This window comes from Typopeltis vanoorti, chromosome 5 (genome assembly GCF_054136105.1).
Source record: "Typopeltis vanoorti isolate ZY-2024b chromosome 5, IOZ_Tvanoo_1.0, whole genome shotgun sequence".
Classification (NCBI taxonomy): domain Eukaryota; kingdom Metazoa; phylum Arthropoda; class Arachnida; order Uropygi; family Thelyphonidae; genus Typopeltis; species Typopeltis vanoorti.
The window spans coordinates 66905171-66930366 of NC_143553.1; the positions used below are offsets into that span (position 1 = coordinate 66905171).

General features: G+C 37.3%; 1 protein-coding gene across 4 annotated transcripts in view; it reads right to left on the minus strand.

The window, feature by feature from the left end:
• Nucleotides 1-25196, minus strand: part of Sfxn1-3 (Sideroflexin-1-3) — a 260013-nt gene that overhangs the window by 154858 nt on the left and 79959 nt on the right. For all 4 annotated transcript variants that reach the window (XM_090392487.1, XM_090392486.1, XM_090392488.1 and 1 more), the window contains exon 5: nucleotides 3245-3320. In XM_090392487.1, the coding sequence (XP_090248613.1) occupies nucleotides 3245-3320 (76 nt within the window). The remainder of the gene's footprint in view (nucleotides 1-3244; nucleotides 3321-25196) is intronic.

Consider the following 25196-nt stretch of genomic DNA (forward strand, 5'->3'; position numbering starts at 1 on the left):
CATCTACTTCTGCTGCTTTTCCACATTTCAAGCCTTTGATGGCTTTTTCTACTTCAATATGTATTCCTGACTGCATGCCTGGTCAGTGTTTTTTTACCACTGTGCTGTCATCACTGCTTGTTTCATTTAGCAGTTTTTCAAAGTAATTACTCCATACTTCAAGGATATCTTTTTCTCCAGTTTTCATGTCACCTTTATCATCTCTAACTCCTTTTACAGCACTCTTTCCTCCATTCCTAAGCTTCTTCAACAACCTCCAGAATATTTTGCTGCCTTCTTGATATTTATTTTCTATGTTCTTGCCAAAGTCCTCCCATGACTTTTGTTTAGTTTTACACAGTGTTTAGCTTTCTTACACTAAGTCAAATACTGACACTAAATCTAATATTAGATTTAATATTAGATTTAATTAATATTTGTAAATCTAATATTAGATTCAGTGACACTAAATCTAATATTAGAATTGGAGATGTCAAACTTAGCTCTTTGCTTTACACAGATGATGATGTACTCCTAAATGCATCATGGAAGTCCCTTGGATTCTTTAACTAAATTGAATTACAGCAGAAATCTTGCATAAAAATCACTAATAAAATGACCAAAACATCGAAAAATTTAGTTGTTTTCTCAATGGAGAACCTATAAAACAAGTAAAATATTTCAGTTATTTAGGAATAATTTTTAGTGAAGATAGCAATCAAATTTGGAATTAGACAAGAAAAGCTGGTATGACAGAGAGCCAACTGAATAAATTTATATGAAATAAGAGAAATAAGCCAAACCACCAAGCCAGCAGCATACAAGACAGTGTTCAAACCAGTAATACATGGGATCTGTGAGTTGGTTTTAGGTGGGAGATGAATTTCAGCACTCACCCCCCTCTCCTATTGGAAGTCCAAAGTGGTTTGAAAACATTCTATATGTTCTCTAGAGGAGAGGTTCTGGACTATGTAAAAATTAATTAAATATACAAAAAAGATATATAAATTGATAAAAATAGAAAAAAAAAACATCCATAGCTTACCCATGGTACAAAATGTACTATAGGCTTGCAAATAGCTTTTTATCGGTGGAAGTAGGGCTGCCCTGTGGGTAAGAGGTGCCTTTGTTCAAAGTTATATTTCAGCGCTCCCATAAAATAGAATTTGCAAATTTTAATGAAATGGCACCCCTCCCAATGAGGTGCCTTTCTATGGGCACAACCTGCACATATGCACAAGACGGCGTTGGGTGAGAGCAACGTAAAAAAAAAAAAAAAAAGAAAGAAAGAAATAAATAAAGCACTCAATAAAAGATTAGAGACCACATATATGAGAGTTCTGAGAAAAATTAAGAGCCTGAACAGATGGCATTAATGGCAGAATTCATATTAAAAAAGAAGACATGAGGAAGAAACTTGACATTATTTGCATTCAAAAATGTGTGAGCCAGGCTAGGTGGTATGGTCACTTAAAGAGAATGGGAGAAGAAAGGGGTAGCAAAACAGGTGTTTGATGCAAAAATGCAGGAAAAAGATCCAGGGGAAGACCAAGGTCCAGATGGACTGATTCTGTCAGAAGCCTGAAAAGAATGAAATGTTAGAAATAAACAATATTGGAGTGCTGACAAGTAATAGACTAATTTGGAGGAAAACTGTTGAAGGAGATTAATAATAATGTAGTGCTGTCATAGTGGCCTGAGCACCCCTTGAGGGTACATATCAGGAAGTTGATAATGATGATGATGAGAATGGACAAGATGGAGGCATTAGGAGTGCCATGATGTTATTAGAGAAATTCTATCCATTCGAAGTGAAGACATAAAAGAGAGAAACAATAGTAACAGAAATGCTGAGGTTGCTATGATGCAAGAAGATATGTTTAGTGGATAGTTGTCATGAAAATTGGATGCATGAAAGGTGATGATGAAAAATGTTTGGGCAAATTGGGTTTGTAAATAAAAAAAGTGACCATCATCATGAATGCTTTTAATTATGAAAATACAGACTGAAATATGCATGTGACTGTCAGACCCTATTCAGAAAAAAAAAATCACCAAAACTCAAGAGGAATTAATTAGGTTTATACGATACAAAATTTGTTGACTCATCAATCAATGATGAGGTTAACATGTCAAGGGAGAAGGTGAAAAACTGGAAAAGATAGCATTCAAAGGAAAATTAATATCCCACAAAAGTCAAGTGTCCTAAATTTGATTACTGCATCGATGTTATTGCAAAATTAGGTTACATTCTGACTGCAGTTGGTGAAAGTGATGACAAGATTATCACAAGTAACGTCCAGCAATGTGAAAACTTCTAGTGAAGAAAAAATATATATGTGAAATTAAGACAGATGATTATAACAAACTCTGTAGACAGCTTAGAATAAGGAATAAATCAATACTACATCAGAGAGAATAAACAAAGTTAAGTATTTATATATACCTAGTCTAGCCATAAATACTGTTACTACTTGAACAGCACATAAACCTTTAATCTATTAGTAAATCATTTACAACTTTCAGCATATACAAACTACATGTATAACGTGTACATAGCCGCACTCAATGTTCGAAAAGTTGTTCCCTCCCCCACTTTTGCCTTCATGCATACCCAAAGTGTCTGTTTTTAAATGTTATAACATAATCTATTTATAACATAAAAATTCATTCATAGCTTACACACAGCGGCACTTCAATCGCTGTGTGATTTCACTTCTGCTGACCTTGAATCATACTGCCTACTGGCTCACGTTATTTTGTTCATGTAGCAGGTATCAGAGAGCAGGCATCATATAGTCATACCGAAGTTTCATATGTCAAGTTATTTTCTATATTTTCATTGGTATTATCAATATCAAAATCTTTATTTTCCCCCAGCAGGGCAAATGTTCTTGTCATTACCATCAAGCATTAAGGTTTGTTTTTGAGACTGCTCTGTTGTTCTGATGGGATTTTGGTACTATTTTTGCATTACCTTAAAATTTCAATATATCAACAAATACATTAGTAAATATACCAAATACGATAAATATAAAAATCAGAATATTAAACTAAAATTACTCTAAGTAACCTAAGAAAACGCTCGATTAAATGAACAAAATCACCTATCTTACAGGAGTGTTACTATATTTTTAAATGAAAGAAAAACAACCATTCCACCAATTTCATATGGAGCAGAAAAAAGAGCACAGTCATCTATATAACATTGTAAGTAATTAGAAAATTGTACTAGGAAAACATTTAAAGCTATAAAGTAACATACCTTCACAAGACTATTAAGCCCAAGGGCAGTTATTAAAGCCCCTGAAGTGGCTAGAACATAAGAGACTGTCAACTGCCTGTAAAACAACAACAAACTTCTTTACAATGGTAATATTTTTATACAGTAATTTCTTACTATATAAAATTTTTCTATATCTTCTTGTGAAACTACATATGCTATATATATAAGAATCATAGTTTATTCACTCATGAATAATAACATATACAGAAATATGAATAACAACAACTCATGGAGATAGTCTATTAAATGAAGGCAAGATAAACTGCTCTATTATGCCCCAACTGGTGTCTGTCGGTGAATGAGTCTCATCTTCCAAAAGAATTTGCTTAAATATCGCCAAACTTGCTTCCTTCCTCTACATCTTTTTCCATTAGTTAGTCTGTAAAGAGCAAGAGAACTGAACATAGGTGAAGGTGGATGTTTAAGTTGGTGTCTTAGCCATCTTAGTTATGATATTGGTGTCTTAGCCACTTAATAATGATCAAAAGTATGTTATCCTAAAGTTATTGTTGATATTAACTGTATATTGAGCAGTTAATGTCTGGTTTGAATGGTGTTTTGTACAGATGAATTTTGGAATTTTAATTTCCAGATATTAGTCAGGCTTTTATGAAACTGAAGAGCTTTGTTTTCTTTTTACAACATGAGGGTATCAATGTGAGAACCTAGGTAATGAAAATATTCTACTTCATGGGGAGTGTGTGTTTGTTTAGCTTAATGTTTCCTTCTATTGTATTTTTTAGGATTTTAGTTTTATTACAGTTGACAGTTAAATCAATTAATGATTCATTTTTAAATATTATTATTATTATCATGTGACACCTTCACGGACTCATCACGGAAGGGCACTCTACTCCAGATTATTCAGGTCTAATTACTGTAGTAAATGAAATGAGGAGACAGTGAGAAAAGCCAGACAGTATATGAGACATTACATAGGGACATATAAGAATTACCAAAAAAGATCACATTACAAAAGTAGCCACTATGCTCATAACATCAATATGGCATATGATTCCCATCTAACAGTAAAACAAGCCTTATAGCAATAAACCATGCTCAATATAAGGGTGTCTATGAGATTCTGTGACAACAAATCCCATTCTTCCACCAGAGCAGACTTTAGCTCACCAAGTGACTGAGGCAGTGGCTGTCAGAATGCAATATGATTCCTAAACACATCCCACACCGTTTCATGGATTTAAGTCTGGTAAACATATTGGTCATAGCTGTTGGTGGATGTCTTCAGTTTCAAGATAAATCCTCCATCACTCGAGCTCTATGAGCAGTGGCAATGGAAAGAAAATATGAGCCATCTGCACAAAAATCACACATAGGATTTGAGGATTTGTTTTTGATACTTTACAACATTGTTATGCTGTAAGCATTCTATATTATTATTATTATGTCATCTACATCCCCTAGAGGGTACATGTCAGGAATTTGATGATGATGATTATGTGACACCTCCAAGGAGTTCAAGGACTCATCACAGGAGGGCATTCTACTCAACTCTGCTACACACATCTTACTGCCTCCCCTACTACACACATCTACTACCCATCGCTAACACCAACAATAATTTTTGTCCGCAAATTGCATGTGTTCTGATGGCTAACATGCTTGTATGTGGGATGAAAAATCAGAGTTTTTGGGAGAAAAAAACCTTGCTACCTCCATCTGAGATCAAATACTCACCTTCAAATGAAAAAGCTCATATAAAGATTCCTCTCGCAACGATGCAAATCAAAGGCGCCATGCCATTGTTCTTCCAATTGTGAGCATTAAAAATGGCTTAGAAAAAGTACCTCTAGTCAGCGACCAGATTTGAACTGATGACACTCTTTCTTCAGTTGATCTAGCACTGAGGAGTGTAAACACCATGTACAGTGAGCTACATGAGCTCCTATATTCTGTATTAATTTTAAAAAGATAGTGTTTCATATTTCAAACAAAAGTACAGTTCAGACACTTTTGTTTCTCCTCCACCCCATCAATCAATTTTGTTTTTCTGTTAGAATTATTCTTATTAACAATAACCCACTTACCAATATGAGGTGGATACTAAAACAAACAAATACACACACACACACACACACATAGAGGAAAAAAGCAACATGCTACTTTTACTTATGCTGAAATGATCACAAATATATACATAATATATATAATAAATAACTTTTATTATTAAAAGACCAGAAGATAAATGATAAAATATATATACAAAGAGCCAACAAGTTTCACTAGCCACTGTCTAGCATTTTCAAGGCTGAACTGGTGTGAAAACAAATGCATTGAGTTACATTTCAAAAAACATACACTTCAGTAACTGTTAGGCCGTTACATGACCACATGTTTTGTAGTTGTTTGCATATTCATCTCTCTCAGTTCAACAGAATTACAATATGCAAACAACTACAAAACACGTGGTCATGTACCGGTATCTGACTGAAGCTTTCGAACTCATGCACGCCTTCAAACAGAATGATCAAATGTAACGGCCTAACAGTTACTAAAGTGTATGTTTTTTGAAATGTAACTCAATGCATTTGTTTTCACACCAGTTCAGCCTTGAAAATGCTAGACAGTGGCTAGTGAAACTTGTTGGCTCTTTGTATATATATTTTATCATTTATCTTTTGGTCTTTTAATAATAAAAGTTATTTATTGTAATACATCAGACCAAATATGTACAAGTACATAATATATATATTTTTTAATATTAAAAGCACAAAAAAGAAAGATAATTTCCAACATTATTTGTCAAGTTGGTATCAAACTATTTATTTATCAAATAATAACATTTTTTTTTTTTTTTTAAATACAGTTCCAAAGTCATTTAATGGCATTTTGCTTAACTGCAGGGAAAAAAAATTCCTTATGAGAATGATTATCAAATTCGAACAATAAAAATTAATGCAGGTTACATCTGGTTTTCCTGCAACTAATTCCAATTTTAATTTTATAGAACTATTAATTTTCTTAGTACTGAATTACAAAGCAGTCACTATGAAAAAGGGCAATTTCAGAAGTATCATTAAAGAGACAAATTTTATTTATCTGTTTGATTACATCTATGCATTTCAACAATTAATACTTTAGACAGGTTTCGGTATTGACACCAAGTTTTAGTAAATAACGAGTTTAAAAAAACTAAACAAATATAACCCTACAAGTTTCTTAAGTCATCAGACCTACATCGGGGAGGGGGGGATATTAGCAAAAGTCGTACAAAAAAGAAACTAGAAACACAATTAATGACATATATTAATATATAGAATTTCACAATTGGTACTTAAGTAACCAGAATAAAAACATTAAATTAATTATTGCATACATGTTGGAACAATGTGAGTTTCTGCTGTCACATTCTGTAGCACTGTACATGTATCAGGTCTGTGGTAGTTAAGATTTTTTAATGAAGCAGACCAAACTTGGTGTAGGATAAAGCTTTGATTTTTGTTACATTTTGTGGGGATTCACAGGATTTGCGAGGCTTCCTTGAAATTTCTTGTAAAACAATTATGATCAATATAAGGAATTTCAGTTTGTCACCAAACTACTTGATGGCCTGTGGTAGTTCTATAGGATGCCAAACCAGATTTATGCTGTCTTCTTTTTTTTAAAAAAATCTCTTGTGTGTTCTTATGACATCTCTGCAGGGCCACATCCAAACTTTAGTTTCATTACCCAAAACTAAATTGCCACCTAGAAACATACCAAAATTGAAGTTAACAGCTCTTAGAAAATTACAGCGAGATAAAAACATAGTAATAGTTAAGGCAGATGGAGGAAATGGAACAGTGGTTATGAAAACAGACAAATGTGTAAGAAAAATGAATATCTTATTAGAAGATTCTAACATCTACTTATCCTTAGACCAGGATCCTATATGGCATACACATAACAAAACTAATGACTTGATCAAAGAGTTACCTAATTGGTTAGAATTAAAAAAACTTTATCATTTCAGATCTGCATGGCTGAACATGTAAGAGACATCAAAAAAAACACAAATCCATCAGTCCCAAGAATTTATGGAGCCACAAAAATACACAAAAAAGATATTTTGTTATGGCCAATTGTAGATGAAAGAGATTTCCCACTAACTTGGCAAAATATCTTTCAAACCTAGTAGCACCACACATAGGAAAGACAGAATCATATGTGAAGAATACCTTACATTTTATTGAAAAGATGACTGATTTAAAAATAGAGCCTTCTGACATCCTAGCAAGTTTAGATGCAGCCGATCTTTTCAACAATATATATACCTATGAATGACATTGAATATCCAGATGGCTCCATTGCATCATCTCCTACAGAAAATGCCAATCTCCTGGCTTCACACTTTGCTTCCAATGCACGTATAATTGACAATGGCAAATGTCCCCCAACCATTCCAGATGCCCACCATATCCTTTTGCCAGAAAGAAATCAGTAAAATACTGTCTAAATTAGACACAAAAAAGTCTCCTAGCCCTGATGGCATTCCTTCAATTGTCCTGAAGGTTTGGCACCAGAACTGTCTCCTGTCCTATGTTGCTTATATATATATATATATACTGTCTTATTCCACTGGTATATATCCCACAGCCTGGAAATTGGCCTATATTCAACCCATTCCCAAAATGGCGACAAGTCACTCCCATCCAATTACTGCATCTCGCTCACCTCAATCCTGTCTAAAGTAATGGAAAAAATCATCAATTCCCAACTCCTACACTACCTTGAAGCTTGTTCTTCTATTCAGGTTCTAGGCAAAGTGGCCTGTTCTGGACTCAGTCCATCTTCTTCTTGGTCATCCCCTATTTCTTGTTCCTCTAGGCTTATATGTTAAGATCTTTTTTTTTTTTTTTTTGGTAATCTCTCTCTCTCTCTCTCTGCATTCTTGCTATATGGCCTAGCCAGTTTTTCCTATATTTAATCACCAAGTCTGTTATGGAATTAATTTTAAGATTTTTAATTATCTCACTATTTTTTTTTTTATCTAATGGAGTTAGTTTTTCTAAGGAATTTCATTTCTGCTGCCTGAATTCTCTGTATATCTCTTTCTCCAAAGGTCCATATCTCACTTCCATATAATAGTGTAGATTTGGCTATTGTTTTGTAGACTCTAAGTCTTGTGTGTTTCTGTAAGTAATTACCTATTATATATTTGTTTAATCCTTTATCCAAGTGTAAGCAAATAAAGTTTGTGCCTGAAGTATATGCATTGTATAGTTGGTTTAGAATGTGATATTCCTTTAGAGTATTGATTACCAACCGGTGGTATGCGTACCCCCAGGGGTACACGAAAAATAATCAGTAATGGAGGAAAAACAAGTAATCAATTTTACATTAAGATAGGCACTCAACAAAAGTGTCAGTATATAAAAACAGCTATTTTTAAAAACAAGGGGTACAATTTATAGAAATGGGTTTAAAAGGGTACATAAATGGAAAAAGGTTGGGAATCACTGCTTTGGAGTATTCCATAGTTTATTTCTCAAATTTTTGTCTCAAATGCTTTTATATAATCAATGAAAGCTATGTATGCTTCAATATTGTATTTTCTATGTTTTTCTATAATTATTTTTAAAATGAAAGCCGAGTCTATACATGATCTTCCCTTACGGAATCCGTTCTGTTCTTCTCCCAGATGTGATTCTATATAGGATATTAATTTGTTTGTTAACATCTTTAGCATAGATTTTATAACCTGTATTCAGGAGGCTGATGCCATGATAGTTATTGCAATCTGTTTTTTTGTCCTTTTTTGTAAATTGGGATCACCAGAGCTCTACCCCAGCTTTTTGGGGATTTTTCCTCTTTGTATATTTGGTTTATAAGTTTTAAAAATCTGGTATTAAATTCATTACCTGCAAATTTGATAAGTTCTGTGTTTATATTTCTTCTCCTGGTGACTTGCCTGTTCTGCTTTGTTTGAGGGCATTTTGTAGTTCTTCATATGTTGAAAGTTTATTTTTCATTTTGTTAGACTATAATAAATTTAGTTTAATTCTTTATCCAAGTGTGAGCATTAACATATCCGTAAGGAGATGTGTTTTGCATTATGGGAGATACTGAGATAGGAGTGATGTTAGCTTGCACCACCTTTGCAACGAGTTGCCCGATGTTGTATCACCTTACCCCAATCCTGAAGATACTTTCAGGCACAAACTTTGTTTGCTCACACTTGAATAAAGGATTAAACTAAATTTATTATAGTCTAACCAAGTGAAAAATAAACTTTCAACATCTTTCTCTAAATCCAGAGTAATTTAATAAAAAGGTGGCACACTGTTTGGCAACTCCTATAGGTAGAGATGACCTTGCTAATGCTTCTGCCTGGTATCTCCACTTGGGCCTGGCTCCCACTGAAGAGACCTCATAAAGGTCGAAACTAGTCTGGGTAGTGGCTCTTCCCTTAATGCATAACATTATACATATCCGCAAGGAGATGTGTTTTGCATTATGGGAGATACTGAGATAGGAGTAATATTAGCTTGCTCCACCTTTGCAACGAGTTTCCCGGTGTTGTACCACCTTACCCCAGTCCTGAAGATACTTTCAGGCGCAAACTTTGTGTTTGCTCACACTTGGATAAAGGATTAAACTAAATTTATTATAGTTCTTCATATGTAAATTCATATATATTACTAATGTATTTCAAGGGGAATTCTTGAAACAAGGAGTTATCATGCCATAACTTCTGGGAAAAACTTCTGCCAGGTTTCTGGTTCGATTATATCGATTTTTGTTCTTTCTTTTAAATCATTATTCATTTGCTTGAGGATTCTATGTTTTAGGTCTTTTTAATGTACAGTCCAGTTCTAATTTTGCTATAAAATTTTCATGTTTCTCTATTTTTTTTTCTACATGCTTTCTTTGCTATTTCTCTTTTCCTTTTATATTCAATGAATGATTCATCTTTCTTTAAATTTAGCCATTGTTTATATGCTATCTTTTTTCTTCAATTGCATTCAATTAATGATGGGGAGGAAAGACTGACTGTAAGTGAGCAAGAGGTGTTTCGGGAGTTGAGTAAACTAGATGTAAATAAGGCTGTGGGACTTGATAATATATCACCGCGTATTCTGAAGGAATGTGCCAGGGAGTTGACACCTGCCTACACATATTTTACTAATACGAGTCTTGCACTTGGTCAAGTTCCTAAGGAGTGGAAGGAGAGCAAGTTTGTGGCACTTCATAAAGGAAGTGATCGAACTCAAGCATCAAACCATAGGCCTATCTGTGTGTCAGGTGTTGTGGTAAAGTTGTTGGAGAAGCTTGTGAGAACTAGGATCCAGAGTTGGGTTGACAACAATGGTATTATCTTTAATGGACAGCATGGATTTGCTAAAGGGAGGTCATGTTTTAGCAATCCACTTACTTATTACAATAAAGTGACTACTTCCTTGGACAGAGGATAAGGATACACAGTAATATACTTGGATTTCACAAAGGGTTTTGATATAGTACCTCATGATAAGTTGACAGTCAAACTAGAGCAGATGGGGTTGGATATTAGATTAGGGCATTGGATTGGAGACTGGCTATATGATAGGTATCAACAAGCTGTGTATGGAGGGTGCGATATCCAGGAAAAGGAAAGTCACTAGTGGAGTGCCTCAGGGGTCTGTTTTAGGGCCATTACTATTTAACTTGCATATTAATGATATTGGCGAAGATTTGGATGGAGATATTCAGTTGTTTGCAAATGATGCCGAGTTGGGACGAACCATAAAGAGTAGTGAAGATGTTGTGGCCTTGCAAGAAGACTTGAATAAATTGAATGATTGGGCAAGCAAATGGGGATGTGAGTTCAATGTTGCAAAATGTAAGGTTTTAAAATTTGGAAAACAAAGATGGGATGCAAAATTTATGCTTGGTGAGAATATATTGTTGGAGGTAGAGGAAATAAGAGATCTGGGGGGTAACAGTGGATAAGGATCTAAAATTTAGGGGACACATCACCAAAATTGTGAAGACTACACAAAGACTTCTGGGAATGATGCGGAGGACACTGACGTGTAGAAGTAGAGAGATTCTTGTTCCGTTGTATAAGGCTTTGATTAGGCCACGCATGGACTACTGTGCCCAGATTTGGTCACCAGGTTTTCAGAAGGATGAAGAGATGTTGGAAAGGGTCTAAAGGCGACAGACTAAGGTAGTTTCTGACCTTTGGAATGTTGAGTATGAGGAAAGATTGAGAAGATGTAATTTGCAGAGTCTAGTGGACAGGAGGAAGAGGGGAGATATGATAGAGACCTACAAGTTGGTAAGGGGTTGTTATAGGATCAATGGCGGAGAAGTTCTACAGAGAATAGTGGGAGATCAGGGGGAGAACCAGAGGTCATCCTTGGAAACTGTATAAAGAGGGTGTGAGTAGGGGAGTGAGAGGCAGGTTTTTTCCATGCAGAGTTGTGAATGATTGGAATGCCTTGCCTGAGAGTGTGGTGTCTGCAAGGAGTTTGAGTGTGTTTAAGACACGGTATGATGAGATGTGTGTGATAAAAAGGACCTCCCAGATGAGTCTTTGACTCCATGAGGTCTTGGGGTAATAATAATAATTATCTGTTTGATCTATTCATCCCATTGTCTTAGACCTCTGTGTCTTATCCATTTTCTTTTTGTTCCCAAACTCTCTCTTGCAGCATTTTCTAATATATATTTGATGTTGGACCACTTTCTTGAAGCTACCGGTCTAATAAACAACTGCCAGTATGGATTCTGTTGCTGCTGATCAACAGGAGGTCTGCTCACATGTCACCCATCTCTGGTCAAATGTCATGGAGAAATTTGACGAATCTCAAGCGGTTGGACTTAATATTTCCAAGGTGTTTGACCGGGTCTGGCACAAGGGCTTACTAAGCAAGCTGCCATCGTTTGGTCTATCTCAAGACCTCTGTAATTGGATTGCCAGCTTTCTGTCTGGATACTCACTATGTGTAGTGGTAGATGGCTCCTTATCCCCTCACCATTCAATTAATGCTGGGGTTCCTCAAGATTCTATCCTCTCACCAACCCTCTTCCTACTATATATCAATGACCTACCTCAGTTTACCTTCAACCCAATATACAGTTTTGCAGATGACAGCACATTGCACTCCTCTCTTTCTTTTGATAAACCTTACTCCACACAACTCATCTCAACCTACATAACAGCAACCACCACTGCTCTTAATTCAGACCTCCAAGCCATCCTCTGATGGGGTTCAGATAACCTAGTCAATTTCAATGCAAATAAAACCCAGTACTGTCTCATTTCTCATAAAAAAAAGAACCAGTTTCTTCCAGTATTATTTTTGACAATACCCAAATTTCCAGACAATCTGAGATTTCTCTTCTTGGAATTACCCTGACAGCAAGCCTCTCCTAGCATAAACACATAACAACCACTGCATCCTCAGCTTCTAAAAAACTAGAATTTGTCTTTCGCTCAAGACGTTACTTCAGCCCTGAACAGCTATTAACCTTATATGTATCACAAATCTGCCCGACCATCGAATACTGCTCCCACATATGGAGTGGGGCCCCCAAAACCTCACTCAAATTGCTTGACTCCATACAGAGGAGAGAAATCAGACTTATTAATGACCCATCTCTTACCAACTCACTATCCCCCACTTTCACACAGACAATCGGTCTCTGCACTATGTGTCTTCTACAAAAATTCCATGGAAAATGTTCATCCGAAATAGCATCAATAATCCCCCCCCCCACTTAGTACTAAGCTCATTGAAACACATGCTGCTGCTGCTCAACATCCCTACACAGCGTAACCTTGAAACCCACAAAACAAGTTTCTTCTCCTCCTCCTTCGTCCCTACAACTGCTATACTGCGGAACAGTCTTCCCCTTGATGTGTTCCTTAGGGAATACAATCTACAGTCATTCAAATCTAATGTGAAAAAGTACCTTCTTTCCCAACCTGTACTATAGGTTGATCTACCAACCTCTCGTATATGGGCTCAACATAAAACAATGTAACAAAAACCAAGGCTCCTACACAAGTTTGGTCTGCTTTCATTAAAAATCTAGCAGACCTAGGATACAACATTATTATTACGGGCGACTCCAGGGAGTCCTTAGACTCATCGAGGGAGGCCCTAAACATCATGTCCACACAACTATACGACATTCTCACAGTATCTATCATACCTTGCCTTGAATTCACTCACCGTCATAGCACCCACAACAGACTCTGGCAGCTTATTCCACTCATTTACCACTCTAAAAGTAAAGAACCCAACTCTAACACCCGTGCTAACCACCCTCTTTCCCAGCTTCCATAGGTGTCCCCTAGTTCTCCCACCACCACCACCAGTCCTGATCTCAAAAATATCCTCTGAATTAATCCTATAGAAATCCTTTAGCAATTTGAATGTCTCAATCATATCTCCCCTTTTCCGCCTATCAACTAATTTCTGTACCCCACAAATCTTCAACCTGTTCTCATAAGGTTCATTCCATACACCTGTTATCATCTTGGTCACTCGCCTCTGGATCCTCTCCCTCCTCCCCATCAAGAAGAAACCTGGGTGTCCAAATCTGGGTATAGTAGTCGAGATAAGGTCTTATCAAGGCTCGGTACAGAGGCACAATAACTTGCTTGCCTCTGCTGGTCAAAGTATTTTTCAACAACCAAGTGAGTTGATGAGCTGATTTAGCCACTTTTGCAATGTACCCCCTAAACTTCATCTCCCTATCCACCAACACTCCAAAGTCCCTGGCCTCATCAATCTCCTGGAGTACAGTTCCACCAATGTGGTATACTGCTGCTAATCTTTTCACCCCAAAATGCATAACCTTACATTTTGTCACATTAAATGGACATCCATTCTCCTTAGCCCAGAACTCCAATCTATCCAAGTCTTCCTGCAAGATTTTGACATCTTCTGCATTCACTATTGCCCTACCTAACTTTGCATCATCAGCAAACAAATGAACTGTTCCTCTTAGATCCTTCCCTATATCGTTAATGAAAAAATTAAACAGTAGTGGTCCAAGAACAGAACCCTGCAACACACCACTAGTCACAGGCTGCCATGTGGACTTTACTCCTGAATAAACTACTCTCTGATATTTCTCCATCAACCACCCACCTATCCATCTCACCAACCCTATATCCATTCCCATATGTTGTAGTTTACGGATTAGAATTCCATGTGGTATCCTGTCAAATGCCTTAGCCAGGTCCAGTAGTATCACTGTAAACCCATTACCCTTATTCAATTCAGCCATCACTGTGTTATAAAACTTGAGCAAGTTACTGAGACATGATCTGCCCTTCACAAAGCCATGCTGTCCCCCGTACAGTATCTCATTTTCATCAATCCATTCCTGTATTTTTCCCTTGACTACTTTCTCCAAGACCTTGACAACGACTCCTGATATGCTGATTGGTCAGTAATTTGCAACAGTAGTCTTGGATCCTCCTTTATGCAGTGGAACTATTTTCCCCTCTTTCCACACCTTCGGGACTAAACCAGACCCGAGACTCAGATTAAACAACATTGTCAAGGGCACCGATAATTCTTTAGCTGCTTCACTTAAGACCCATGCTGGTATACCATCCAATCCCACAGATGTATTCACATTAAGGTTCTGTAATAGACTATTCACCTCCACTTCATTCATCACAATTCCCGTATAAATTAATGGTTCCTTCATTTTTTTCAATGTCATCACCTGGATGATATACTCTTGCAAAGTGCTCGCTCAGCAATTCCACTTTATCAACTGATTCAGTGACCTCCATACCATCGTCATTCCTTAAAATCATTCTTCCATGTACAGTTTTTTTTTTTTTTTTGAATAATGCTACAGAACGTGATGGCAGTAACTAGCATTGTTCCAACACGTATACAGTAATTAATTTAGCATTTTTATTCTGGTTATTTTTTTTATATATGTAATCTGATTATCTGGTGATTTTTTTTGGTTTGATAATATCTGATATGTATGATTAATTGTTCTTGTCTCTTTTCTGCACAACGTTTGCTAATACCCCTCATGATATAAGTCTGATGACTTACAAAACTTGTAAGGTTATATTTTATTAAACTTGTTATTTATTTTAAATCATGTGGTCTTAATACAGAAGCTATCTACAGAACAGAGAGGTATCCCCACACTTTAACATACCTGAATAAAAGTTGAAACTAGTCTGGGTAGTGGCCCTTCCCATGATGCAGAGCATTATACATATCCATAAGGTTATGTGCCTTGAATTATGGGATACTAAGGTAACTAATGTTAAGTCATTAGCCTCTATATACTTTACCCAAGTGTAAATTATGTGTGAAATAACTTCACAACTGAGCTACTTGTATATATAGAGGCAAATGCCTTCACATCAATTGCCTTAGTATCCCATAGAACTCATTAGCCTCTATATACGAGTAAACAAGTATGGATAAAGGATGAAACCAAGAATATAATTTCTTGGCATCTTTAAATTATAGTATAACCAAGTGAAAAAACTTTCAACATATATCTCTAATCCAGAGTATTTTAATAATAAGGCATGAAACCTTTTATCTACTTCTATATGAGAAATATATGACTTCTGCTTGACTTCAACCTTAATGGATGGCAATGCTGTAGCCAATGAAGTTCTGAGGCTTGAGTATTGCTGTTAGCCTCCTGCCATGATCAGAGCTTTAATAGCTCAATAACCTTATCCCTACACTGTCCTCTATAGATAATGGGGAAGATGAAAAGCATTCTTGCTTCACCCCTTTAAACCAGTCCTTATAAGGACTATAAGTTCATTTATGGAACCTTGGTATCAGGGATACCAAGGTTCCATAAATATTGGAGCAGGGCAAATTTGTTGAAAGGGAAAGTAAACAAGGAGCGAGGTAGTGGTAAACCGCTCAATCAGTTTTGGAATTGTGGTGCATTTATTATATTATGTGTCTTGAATATCATGCAATTTTTGATTCAGTGCTCTTGCCAAAACAGTACAGAGGCCTGGAGCAGTGTCGGTAAGACTACAACTGCACGGTAAGCATCTTTTTTTTTTTTTTTATTTTTTTTTTTTAAGATAGATACTTCACACTGATAATCATGGAAAAACAGCTAAATGAGACAATATTCGAGGAGGTATATAAAGAATTTATAAGACTAGGTGAACTACTTAACAACAATTGGCAGGGAAAATTGAAACTTTACGACACGTTTCCCCTGGAAAGTGTCACAGACGTTATCGCAGAAGGTCAGTCAGATTCAGTGCCTTCTACTCCTTCAGACTTTGTAAAAGTGCGAGCACGCAAAAAGCGAAGAACAACAGAAGAACCGCACAATGACAATAACGAAATGGAACAGGATTCTCAGGGTTCGGACACCACTATTTCTCCCAAAGAAAAGGTGCCTCCGATCATCCTTAGAGAAAAGCAGAAGTGGGCAGCTTTAAGATCCACAATGTCCAATCTGCACATTGACTTCATTAATGCCAAAAACATGGATGAAGGCATAAAGATCCAGCCAGCAACAGTGACAGATTATAAAAGGTTGACCAAAGAACTGGACGACAGACGCATCCAGTAACATACCTTTGCGCTCAGTTCCGAAAAAACTTAAAAGTGGTCCTTCGTGGTGTCTGTGAAGACATTGACATAGCAGAAATAGATGCTGACCTGAATTCTCAGGATCTGCCTCCAGTCAAGGTCAGCAGAATATACAAAGCAGACAAGGCTCCCATGCCATTAGTCCTAGTTGAGATTCATAAAATATACAAGGATATCTACAACTTAAAAACAGTCTGTGGTCTCATCGTCACACCAGAACCACACCAGATAAGATCATCTTCTGGGCAGTGCCACAGGTGCCAGAAGTTTGGCCATGCCCAGAATCTTTGTAGAGCGGAATATAGATGTTTGAAATGTGGGGACAGCCACCCAACCAATATCTGCACAAAGCCGAGGACCACCTCGGCCAAATGTGCCAACTGCGGTGGCCCTCATCCTGCAAACTACAAAGGATGTACTCAGCACCCAAAGACCAGACGGATGGAGGCAGTCAATCAGCCCTCCTCCTACAGTATAAGAACAACAGAGGCCCAGGCATCAAAACCGGAGACTCAGCGGCCACCTCAGTCGGAGACCTCCAAAAATAGAGACACCTAAAAACAAACAAGAAGTTATGCTGATGTGACCCGTACAAATAGACCAATACTGGAACAAAATCGACCAGCAGCACCTAAAAATCTAACAGCTGTTATTATGGCCTCACTAGCAAACATGCTACAAAATTTCAGCCTATCAAACCCTACTGAAACCTCCACTAAAAGATTTCTACGTGAAACGCTGGTCATCCTCACAGCTCTCATAAATGAATAGTAAAAACTCATTCCAGCATCTCTTCAGATAGTTGCTTGGAACGCAAATGGCCTCAAAAACAAAATTCTGGAACTACAAGATTTCACATATAGGTATCAACCAGATGTTATATTAATCAGAGAAACTCATTTAAGACCCTCAGACAATCCTACAATAAGGGGCAATTACCTATACAGAAATGACAGACTACTCTACAGAGGCAGCAGCACTGCCATCTTCATTAAAAACTACATTAAGCACCACTCTGTGAGCAATCCTTCAACCACTAACTTTGAGATCACAGGCATGGAAGTAGTCACCAGTTCCACTGGCAAACTGAAAATCTACTCAGCTTACAGTAGATTTTCAATTTTCTTACAACCCTCCCCAAAAATCTCTACTTCATTCTGACCTAAATGCCATCTTATGCGTCAGAGAGCCCACCATTATTGCCGGGGATCTGAATTCCAAGCACCCTGCGTGGAATTGCACAACCAACCACAAACAAGAATGGTTGTATCCTTTCCAATTACTTAGGATCAAGCAACGCTGTTGTGGCAGGCCCCACCAAACCAACTCATCTCAGTACGTTCGACACTGCTGACATCCTGGATATAGCTATCCAGCAGGATATTAAACTTCAGTACAGCATCATATCTATGGATGAACTATCATCTGATCACAATCCAATTCTACTACAGCTGGGAAATCAAGAATACCTGTGTCCTCCTTCTCACTCTTACATTGCATGGGAAAGACTGTCAACAGCACTCAAGGATTATATTGGACCTGTTCCTCACATACGCACAAAAGAAGAAGTAGAAACTGCAGTTACAAATCTCACACAAATTAATTCTGCTATAAAGGTAGCTACCTCCTACAAATCTGCCCGCAAGCCAGATCGTTTGCCTGAAGACATCATGAACTTGATCAGAGACAAAAACAGAGCTAGGAAAAGATTCCGTAACACGTGTGCACCACAAGATAAAACAACTCTAAACAGATAAATGGGGCAGTATGAGATGCACTTAAAAATCATAGAAACCAAGTTTGGGATAAAAAGTTATCCTCTAAAAAAGAAACATCAGAAATAAAAACAGTTCCCCCTCACCATAATCTCAAACCAGGGCTTAGTTCACACAGATGTAGATAAGGCAGAAGCCATACTAAAGACTCTAGAGGAGCAGTGCAAACCATCTTATAACAACTTAGATTTCAATCACTTGTACAAAATCCACAGACAGGTTAGACACGCTTTAAATCTCCCAGATACCAGCGACGACCATATTGCACCCACATCACCTGTTGAATTATATGATATTATTAAAAAACTTAAGAACAATAAAGCTCCTGGACCAGATGGCATCTCAAACAGGGTGATCAAGTTGCTGCCTCGGAAAGCTGTAGTGCACCTGACCAGTATAATAAATGCAATCTTAAGATTTTACTATTTTCCTTCCACCTGGAAACTGGCTGATGTAATTCCTATTCATAAGCCAAGCAAAGCCCCACACCTACCACAAAATTATCGTCCAATCAGTCTTATCTCTAATCTGGGTAGGGTTGAGGAGAAGGTCATCCTCTCACGACTCCAAACCTTAGTAAATGACCTAAACATCCTCCCTAAAGAACAGTTTGGTTTTCGGCAACATCATAGTACTACCCAGCAAATCCACAGAATTGTGGAATACATCACCACCAGCTATAACTGGAGCCACTGCACAGGAGCTGTTTTCCTAGACCTATCGAAAGCATTTGACAAAATCTGGCATTTTGGACTCCTACACAAACTTATCTCAGCCGATAGGTCACTAAAAATGGTTCATCTAATCCATTCATATCTTCAGAATAGATCAATGCAAGTAAAAATCAATGGTTCTACATCGTCCCAGCGCCATATCTTTGCCACAGGGATCCCTACTGGCTCCACTGCTGTTTTCTGTATACATGTCGGACATCCCGCACAATCCGATGTCTTCCATTTTGGCCTTGTATGCAGACGATACAGCAATACTAACCAGATCTCTCCGACCCCATTTCTTTACCAGAAAGCTTCAAGAAAACCTTCTAAATCTGGAGAGTTGGTTCTCTAAATGGAGATTGGAAGTCAATCCCCAGAAAAGCTCAGTCGTTCTTTTCTCAAAAAGGCCAATGTCTCCTGCATGAGATGTGTTACTATTCAATACTAAAATTCCCTGGCAGACAGAAACAAATTACCTGGGTGTAATTCTCAACAAAAACTATCTTTCAACGAACACATGAAGTCTACGTGCGCAAAGGCATCTAAAGCCATAGCTCAGATCTATCCACTAATTAATAGAAATAGCAAGCTCAGCAACAGAATCAAATTGCAGCTATACCAGATGATGATTCATCCTATAATCACCTATGCCTCTCCAGCCTGGAGCCACACCTCTAATACTAACATCAAGATACGAGTACAGAACAAATGCCCCACACCTCTAATACTAACATCAAGATACGAGTACAGAACAAATGCCCCATGGCATGTTAGAAACAATCAACTTCATAGCGATACAAATATTCCTTATATTTTCTCTTTTCTACAATCCTTAGTATCCAAGTTTTTCCTAAAGACGTCCACACACCCCAACGATTTGGTTCAGCAAGCTGCAGCATACGAGGTAACGAACATATTCAAATATAGAAGACAAAAAGCTATATTAGCTTCCTTTAGCAATGCATAATCTTCATGCCCATTCAGGGTGAGCAAACTGCTCATAAATTTTACCCTCACTGTATAGTTCGTCCACCGATTAGTGGTCCCTCAACACTTCTGCGCATGTCGAATCCATTCCGATAATAGGGTAATCAATCTGTCTTCTGGGATGTGTTTGTTTATTATTACAGGTCAAAAAATTTAGCTTTTCTTTTATGAACATTGTAGTTTTTAAAGTGTAACTATTTTGCTTGTATAACAGTTGGAAAAAGTACGTAGAGTGTTAACAAAATTAAAAAAGGTATAGCATATAACAAAAATTTAGCTAACTTTATTTTTAAGAAAGTTTTCTATAAAATAAAAATAATTATACAGAAAAACAGAAATTTTTTCAAGTGAACTTAGATATTCCAAACTTACAGTTGAGAGAACTGAGACACTTTAATGTCCTAAACCGATTAATTATTTATGACTTGTTGTGACTCTTTTAACAAACCCATGAAAAAACGTTGGAAAAAAATACCATTATCAAATCCTTTTAATCTTCAGAGTCATCTGAATCGGTGTCTGAATCGCCATCACTTTCACTTAAACTGATCACCAAAGTTTCGCATAATGCTTCGATAATTCCGTCACTGTCCCAATACATATTTTCCAATGAGGTGACATGAAAGATATTGTCCCCAGTTTTGAACCGTAATACTTTCAGTCGCCTGTTCTGAAAGCTTAAAAAGTTTCGACATGTCAGTATCTCCAGTTACGTTGCGATGGCAAATGAAACTTTTCACTTCTGCCCAAACATACTCAATAGCATTAATATCGCAATGATATGGTGGTAGCCTCATAGCTAGAAATCCATGCTCTTTGTGCATCGTGTCGAATTTAAATATTTTAGTTGTGGGCGAGTTTCTTTTGACCAAATTAAGAAATTCAATTTTTTGCATATCTGGGGAATGAGAAATGTTATTTGCAGAGAGTCAATCCATAAGAACTTGCTTCTTATTAGACCAATTTGGAACTCTGTTTAATCGAATAGAGTGATATGAAGCGTTATCAATTATAACAACAGCATTTTTAGGAAGGTTTGGAATCAGTTTTTCTTCTGTCCACTTTTCGAAGATCGTAGAATTCATTTGCCTATGGTAATTGGCTTTGTATAGTAAGTTTGAATTTGGTAAAAAAACCCATTTCTCCACCTGCACACAAAATTATTATGCGCCGCGAGGCATTTCCAGTTTGTAGCACTCCACATTCTTCTTTAGACTGCCAACATTTTCCATAAGTTAAATTACTATCAATCCAAGTTTCATGTAGATACACAATTGGTCTTTTCTCCTCCCTGAAATGTCTTATTGCTCTCAAATACTGCGTTCTAGATAAAACAATGTCACTTCGCTCCATGATAAGTTTTCTTTTATTCTCTGATTTTTAAAACAAAATCCGATTTCATAAAGTATTTTCTTTAAAGTTTCTCTTTTCCAAGAAAATTAATTTTTTCTTTAAGCACAGGAATCAATTTCGGAACAGTTGGCACCCTTTTCTCGACCACGTAAAATTCGTGAATAGTTCTTCTTATAACATCTACATCAAAATCATTCAAAGCTACGGTTTCGATGGTTTTCTTTCCTCTGGCACTTTTTTTTAGGAGATTTAAATTTTGGCTTACCTTCATCTTTTGATTCCCTACGAATTCTTTTAACAGTCGACCCTGATACGCCCACAATTGTACTTGCACGTTTTATGACTTGAGAAAAAGGAACAAGGAGACGATTCTTTTTCACAGAATGTCAGCATATTATTCAATATTCTTTTGCAAGAGCTACTGAAACTACAGTCAACATGTTCTGTTGCTAAACAACAACATAACTTGTTGACTGTACTGGATCCATCATACAAATTAATAATAAAAAAAATGCAAAAAAGCGACAACAAAAATCAAGCTAGTACTAGTACAGCGACAGACAAGAAAGCACGTTATTTCGCATGTTGGCAACCAATTCGTGAATTGGTTAACGAAATAACGACTATGTCTGCCAAGAATAGTCGATTCTTGGCAAACATTTGCCAAGAATCGACTATTCTTGGCAAAATGCCAAGGAGAGATCCACAAACTGTGGGCTGGGCGAACTATAATTACAACGGATAGCAGGGAACATGAAAAGCATCTTGCTTCACCCCTAAAGACAAAAATGTCAATTGTCAAACCTTGGTATCCGAATGATAAGGTCAATTATTTGCAGATTGAGGAAAGATGGCGTTAGTTAGCTTTTACGTGTATTTATTATTAGTCTCGCGTTTTTGATTAGTGTTGTGTTGTTGAGACTTCCGAATGATATTTAGAGGTAAGCTTTCTTCGTTTTGACTATTTTTGTGATTACAAATTGCTTAGCTGGTAGACTCTTGCATGAGTCTAAGGGATTTTATTGTCAATAGACCCTCCTAGGTTGACAGGAATATTCCTTCATTGTACACAAGGATGGAGAATATAAAAGTTACTAAGGATGCCATTCAACATTTAAACAAAGATATGTCACTCGACATTCTCAAATTCATTCTAAAGAAATTTGAAACGGAATATCCTGGTTGCTTGAATCTCTTCACACAAGTAAATGACACTGAAGATGATGTGGACACCGAAGGGGACTTTACACCTGTTCCACCTACAAAGACTCCCTGACAGTTTGATTGTTCGCAGGAAGAACAATCTAATAAAAGACGCAGAACATTGGAAGATGAAATGGAAGAAGATGTAACAACTCACGAAAATCAATACACCCAAGATAGAAAAGAAAAGGTCCCTCCAGTTATCCTTTGAGATAAAGATAAATGGACCTCAGTCTCAAGATCCCAAGGGGAACAAAATATCAATTTCTCCTGGGAAAGAAATACTGACGAGGGTGTAAAGATTCATCCTACCATTGTCACAGATTATCACAAGATGGCAAAAATGCTGGACAACTCTAAATTGCCCTTCCACACCTTTGCATTAGTAAGCAAGAAGAACCTAAAACTAAGACGAGTGGCTGAGGGCATCAAAACTGATGAGATCACAGCTGACCACATCAGTCAAAGATTGATCCCAATCAAAGTCAGTAGGATGCTGAGGTCAGATAAAAGACCAATGCCACTGGTGTTGGTCGAAATCTCCAACACACAAAAAAGAATCTGTGAAGTAACTGACATTTGTAAGCTTAAAATTACAACCAAAGCTCTAAGGAAGAAGGCATCAGCAGGGCAGTGCCACAGATGCCAAAGGTTTGGGCACGTCCAAAAACTGTGCAGAGCTGCCTACAGATGCAGGTCACCAAACTAACTTCTGCACCAAGCCCAGATCCTCACCTGCCTGCTGTGCCAACTGTAGAGGACCACATCCCACTAATTACAAGGGATGCCTTTTCCATCCAAAAAACTGTGGATCAACAAGAACGAACCACGCTCCTACAAGCAATGACACAAATAACCAAGCGGGTCACCCTCCAGATCATAATACCTCACATTCGGCAGCACAGGAAAGAAATACCTTCATCCATGTCCAAATCATATGCGGAAGCAGTAAGAACTCAGACTCCTTCATCACAAGAGCAAACAAGCTCCAAACTCACATCTGCTCTAACCTCTTCACTTGCAACAATGCTGCACGAATTCAGCAAAGCAAGCACCTCACCATCTTCTAGAAAGAGATTTTATCTAGAAACCCAATCCATATTAATAGCTCTCTATAATGTTTAAAAAATTTAAACCGAACTCCTTCATGATAACAGCAAGGAATGCAAATTGCTTAACAAATAAAATTCCTGGGCTGCAAGAATTCGCAAAGAGATACAATCCAGACATGATCTTGATCAGTGAATCCCACCTCAGACCATCAAACAACCCAAGACTAAGAGGTTATATTCTATATAGGACAGACAGACTTAATTCTAGTGGAGGTGGCACAGCTATTTTTATTAAAAATTATTTGAGCCACAATGCATTGACAAGCCCCCAAACTCTAAACCTTGAAGTGACAGCTGCAGAGGTGCACACTATTAACACAGGCAAACTCACAATCTATGCAGCGTACAATCCTCCCAGCATTCCACTATTAACAGCAGACTTAGACTCCATGCTTGGCTCCACAGACTCCATAATTTCAGCAAGAGATCTCACCTCCAAACATACGGCTTGGTTCAGTTCGTCAACACCAAAGGCCATACCTTATTCAACTACACGTCACTCAACTCATCAATAGTAGCTGGACCCACTGAGCCCACCCACTACAGCCCACCAGGAAGTTCTGATGTATTAGACATAGTTATCCTCAGAAACATCAAATATCAATACCAACTGTAGACATTAGAAGAGCTTAACTCAGATCATAATCCCATCCTGCTCAAGCTAGGATTTCAAGATCAGCTCTCTCCCCATCATTCTTTCTTACCATGGGACAAGCTCTCTAAGGTTCTCCCGGTCTACATCGGTCCACACCCCCTGTCATTCGTAAAAAAGAAGACATAGACCAAGCTGTAAGCAATTTAATTAGGCAAATCAACATTTGCCAAATCAAAATTATAGCAATAGCATCAGTTACTCAAACCACTGTCTTCCACGCTTCCAACTGGATCCCAGAAGAGATAATCGACCTGATTAGGGCCAAAAACAAAGCCAGAAAGCGATATCACAACACTAGAGCCTTGCAGGACAAAACAACCTTCAACAACCTGAACAGACAGGTTTGAGAAGCCCTCCAGATACACAGGAATTCCAAATGGGAATTCAAACTCATGGAAATCAATCCAGAAGATAATTCCATGTGGAAATTTGTAAAAGCTCTTCGTACCAAAAGACAATCATCCCTTCCCCCTTTGAAGACCAATCTTGGAATTGCACACTCAGATGAAGAAAAAAAAGTAGAAGCCTTAATTGACAATCTGGAAAATCAATGCATCCCATCTTATGTAAA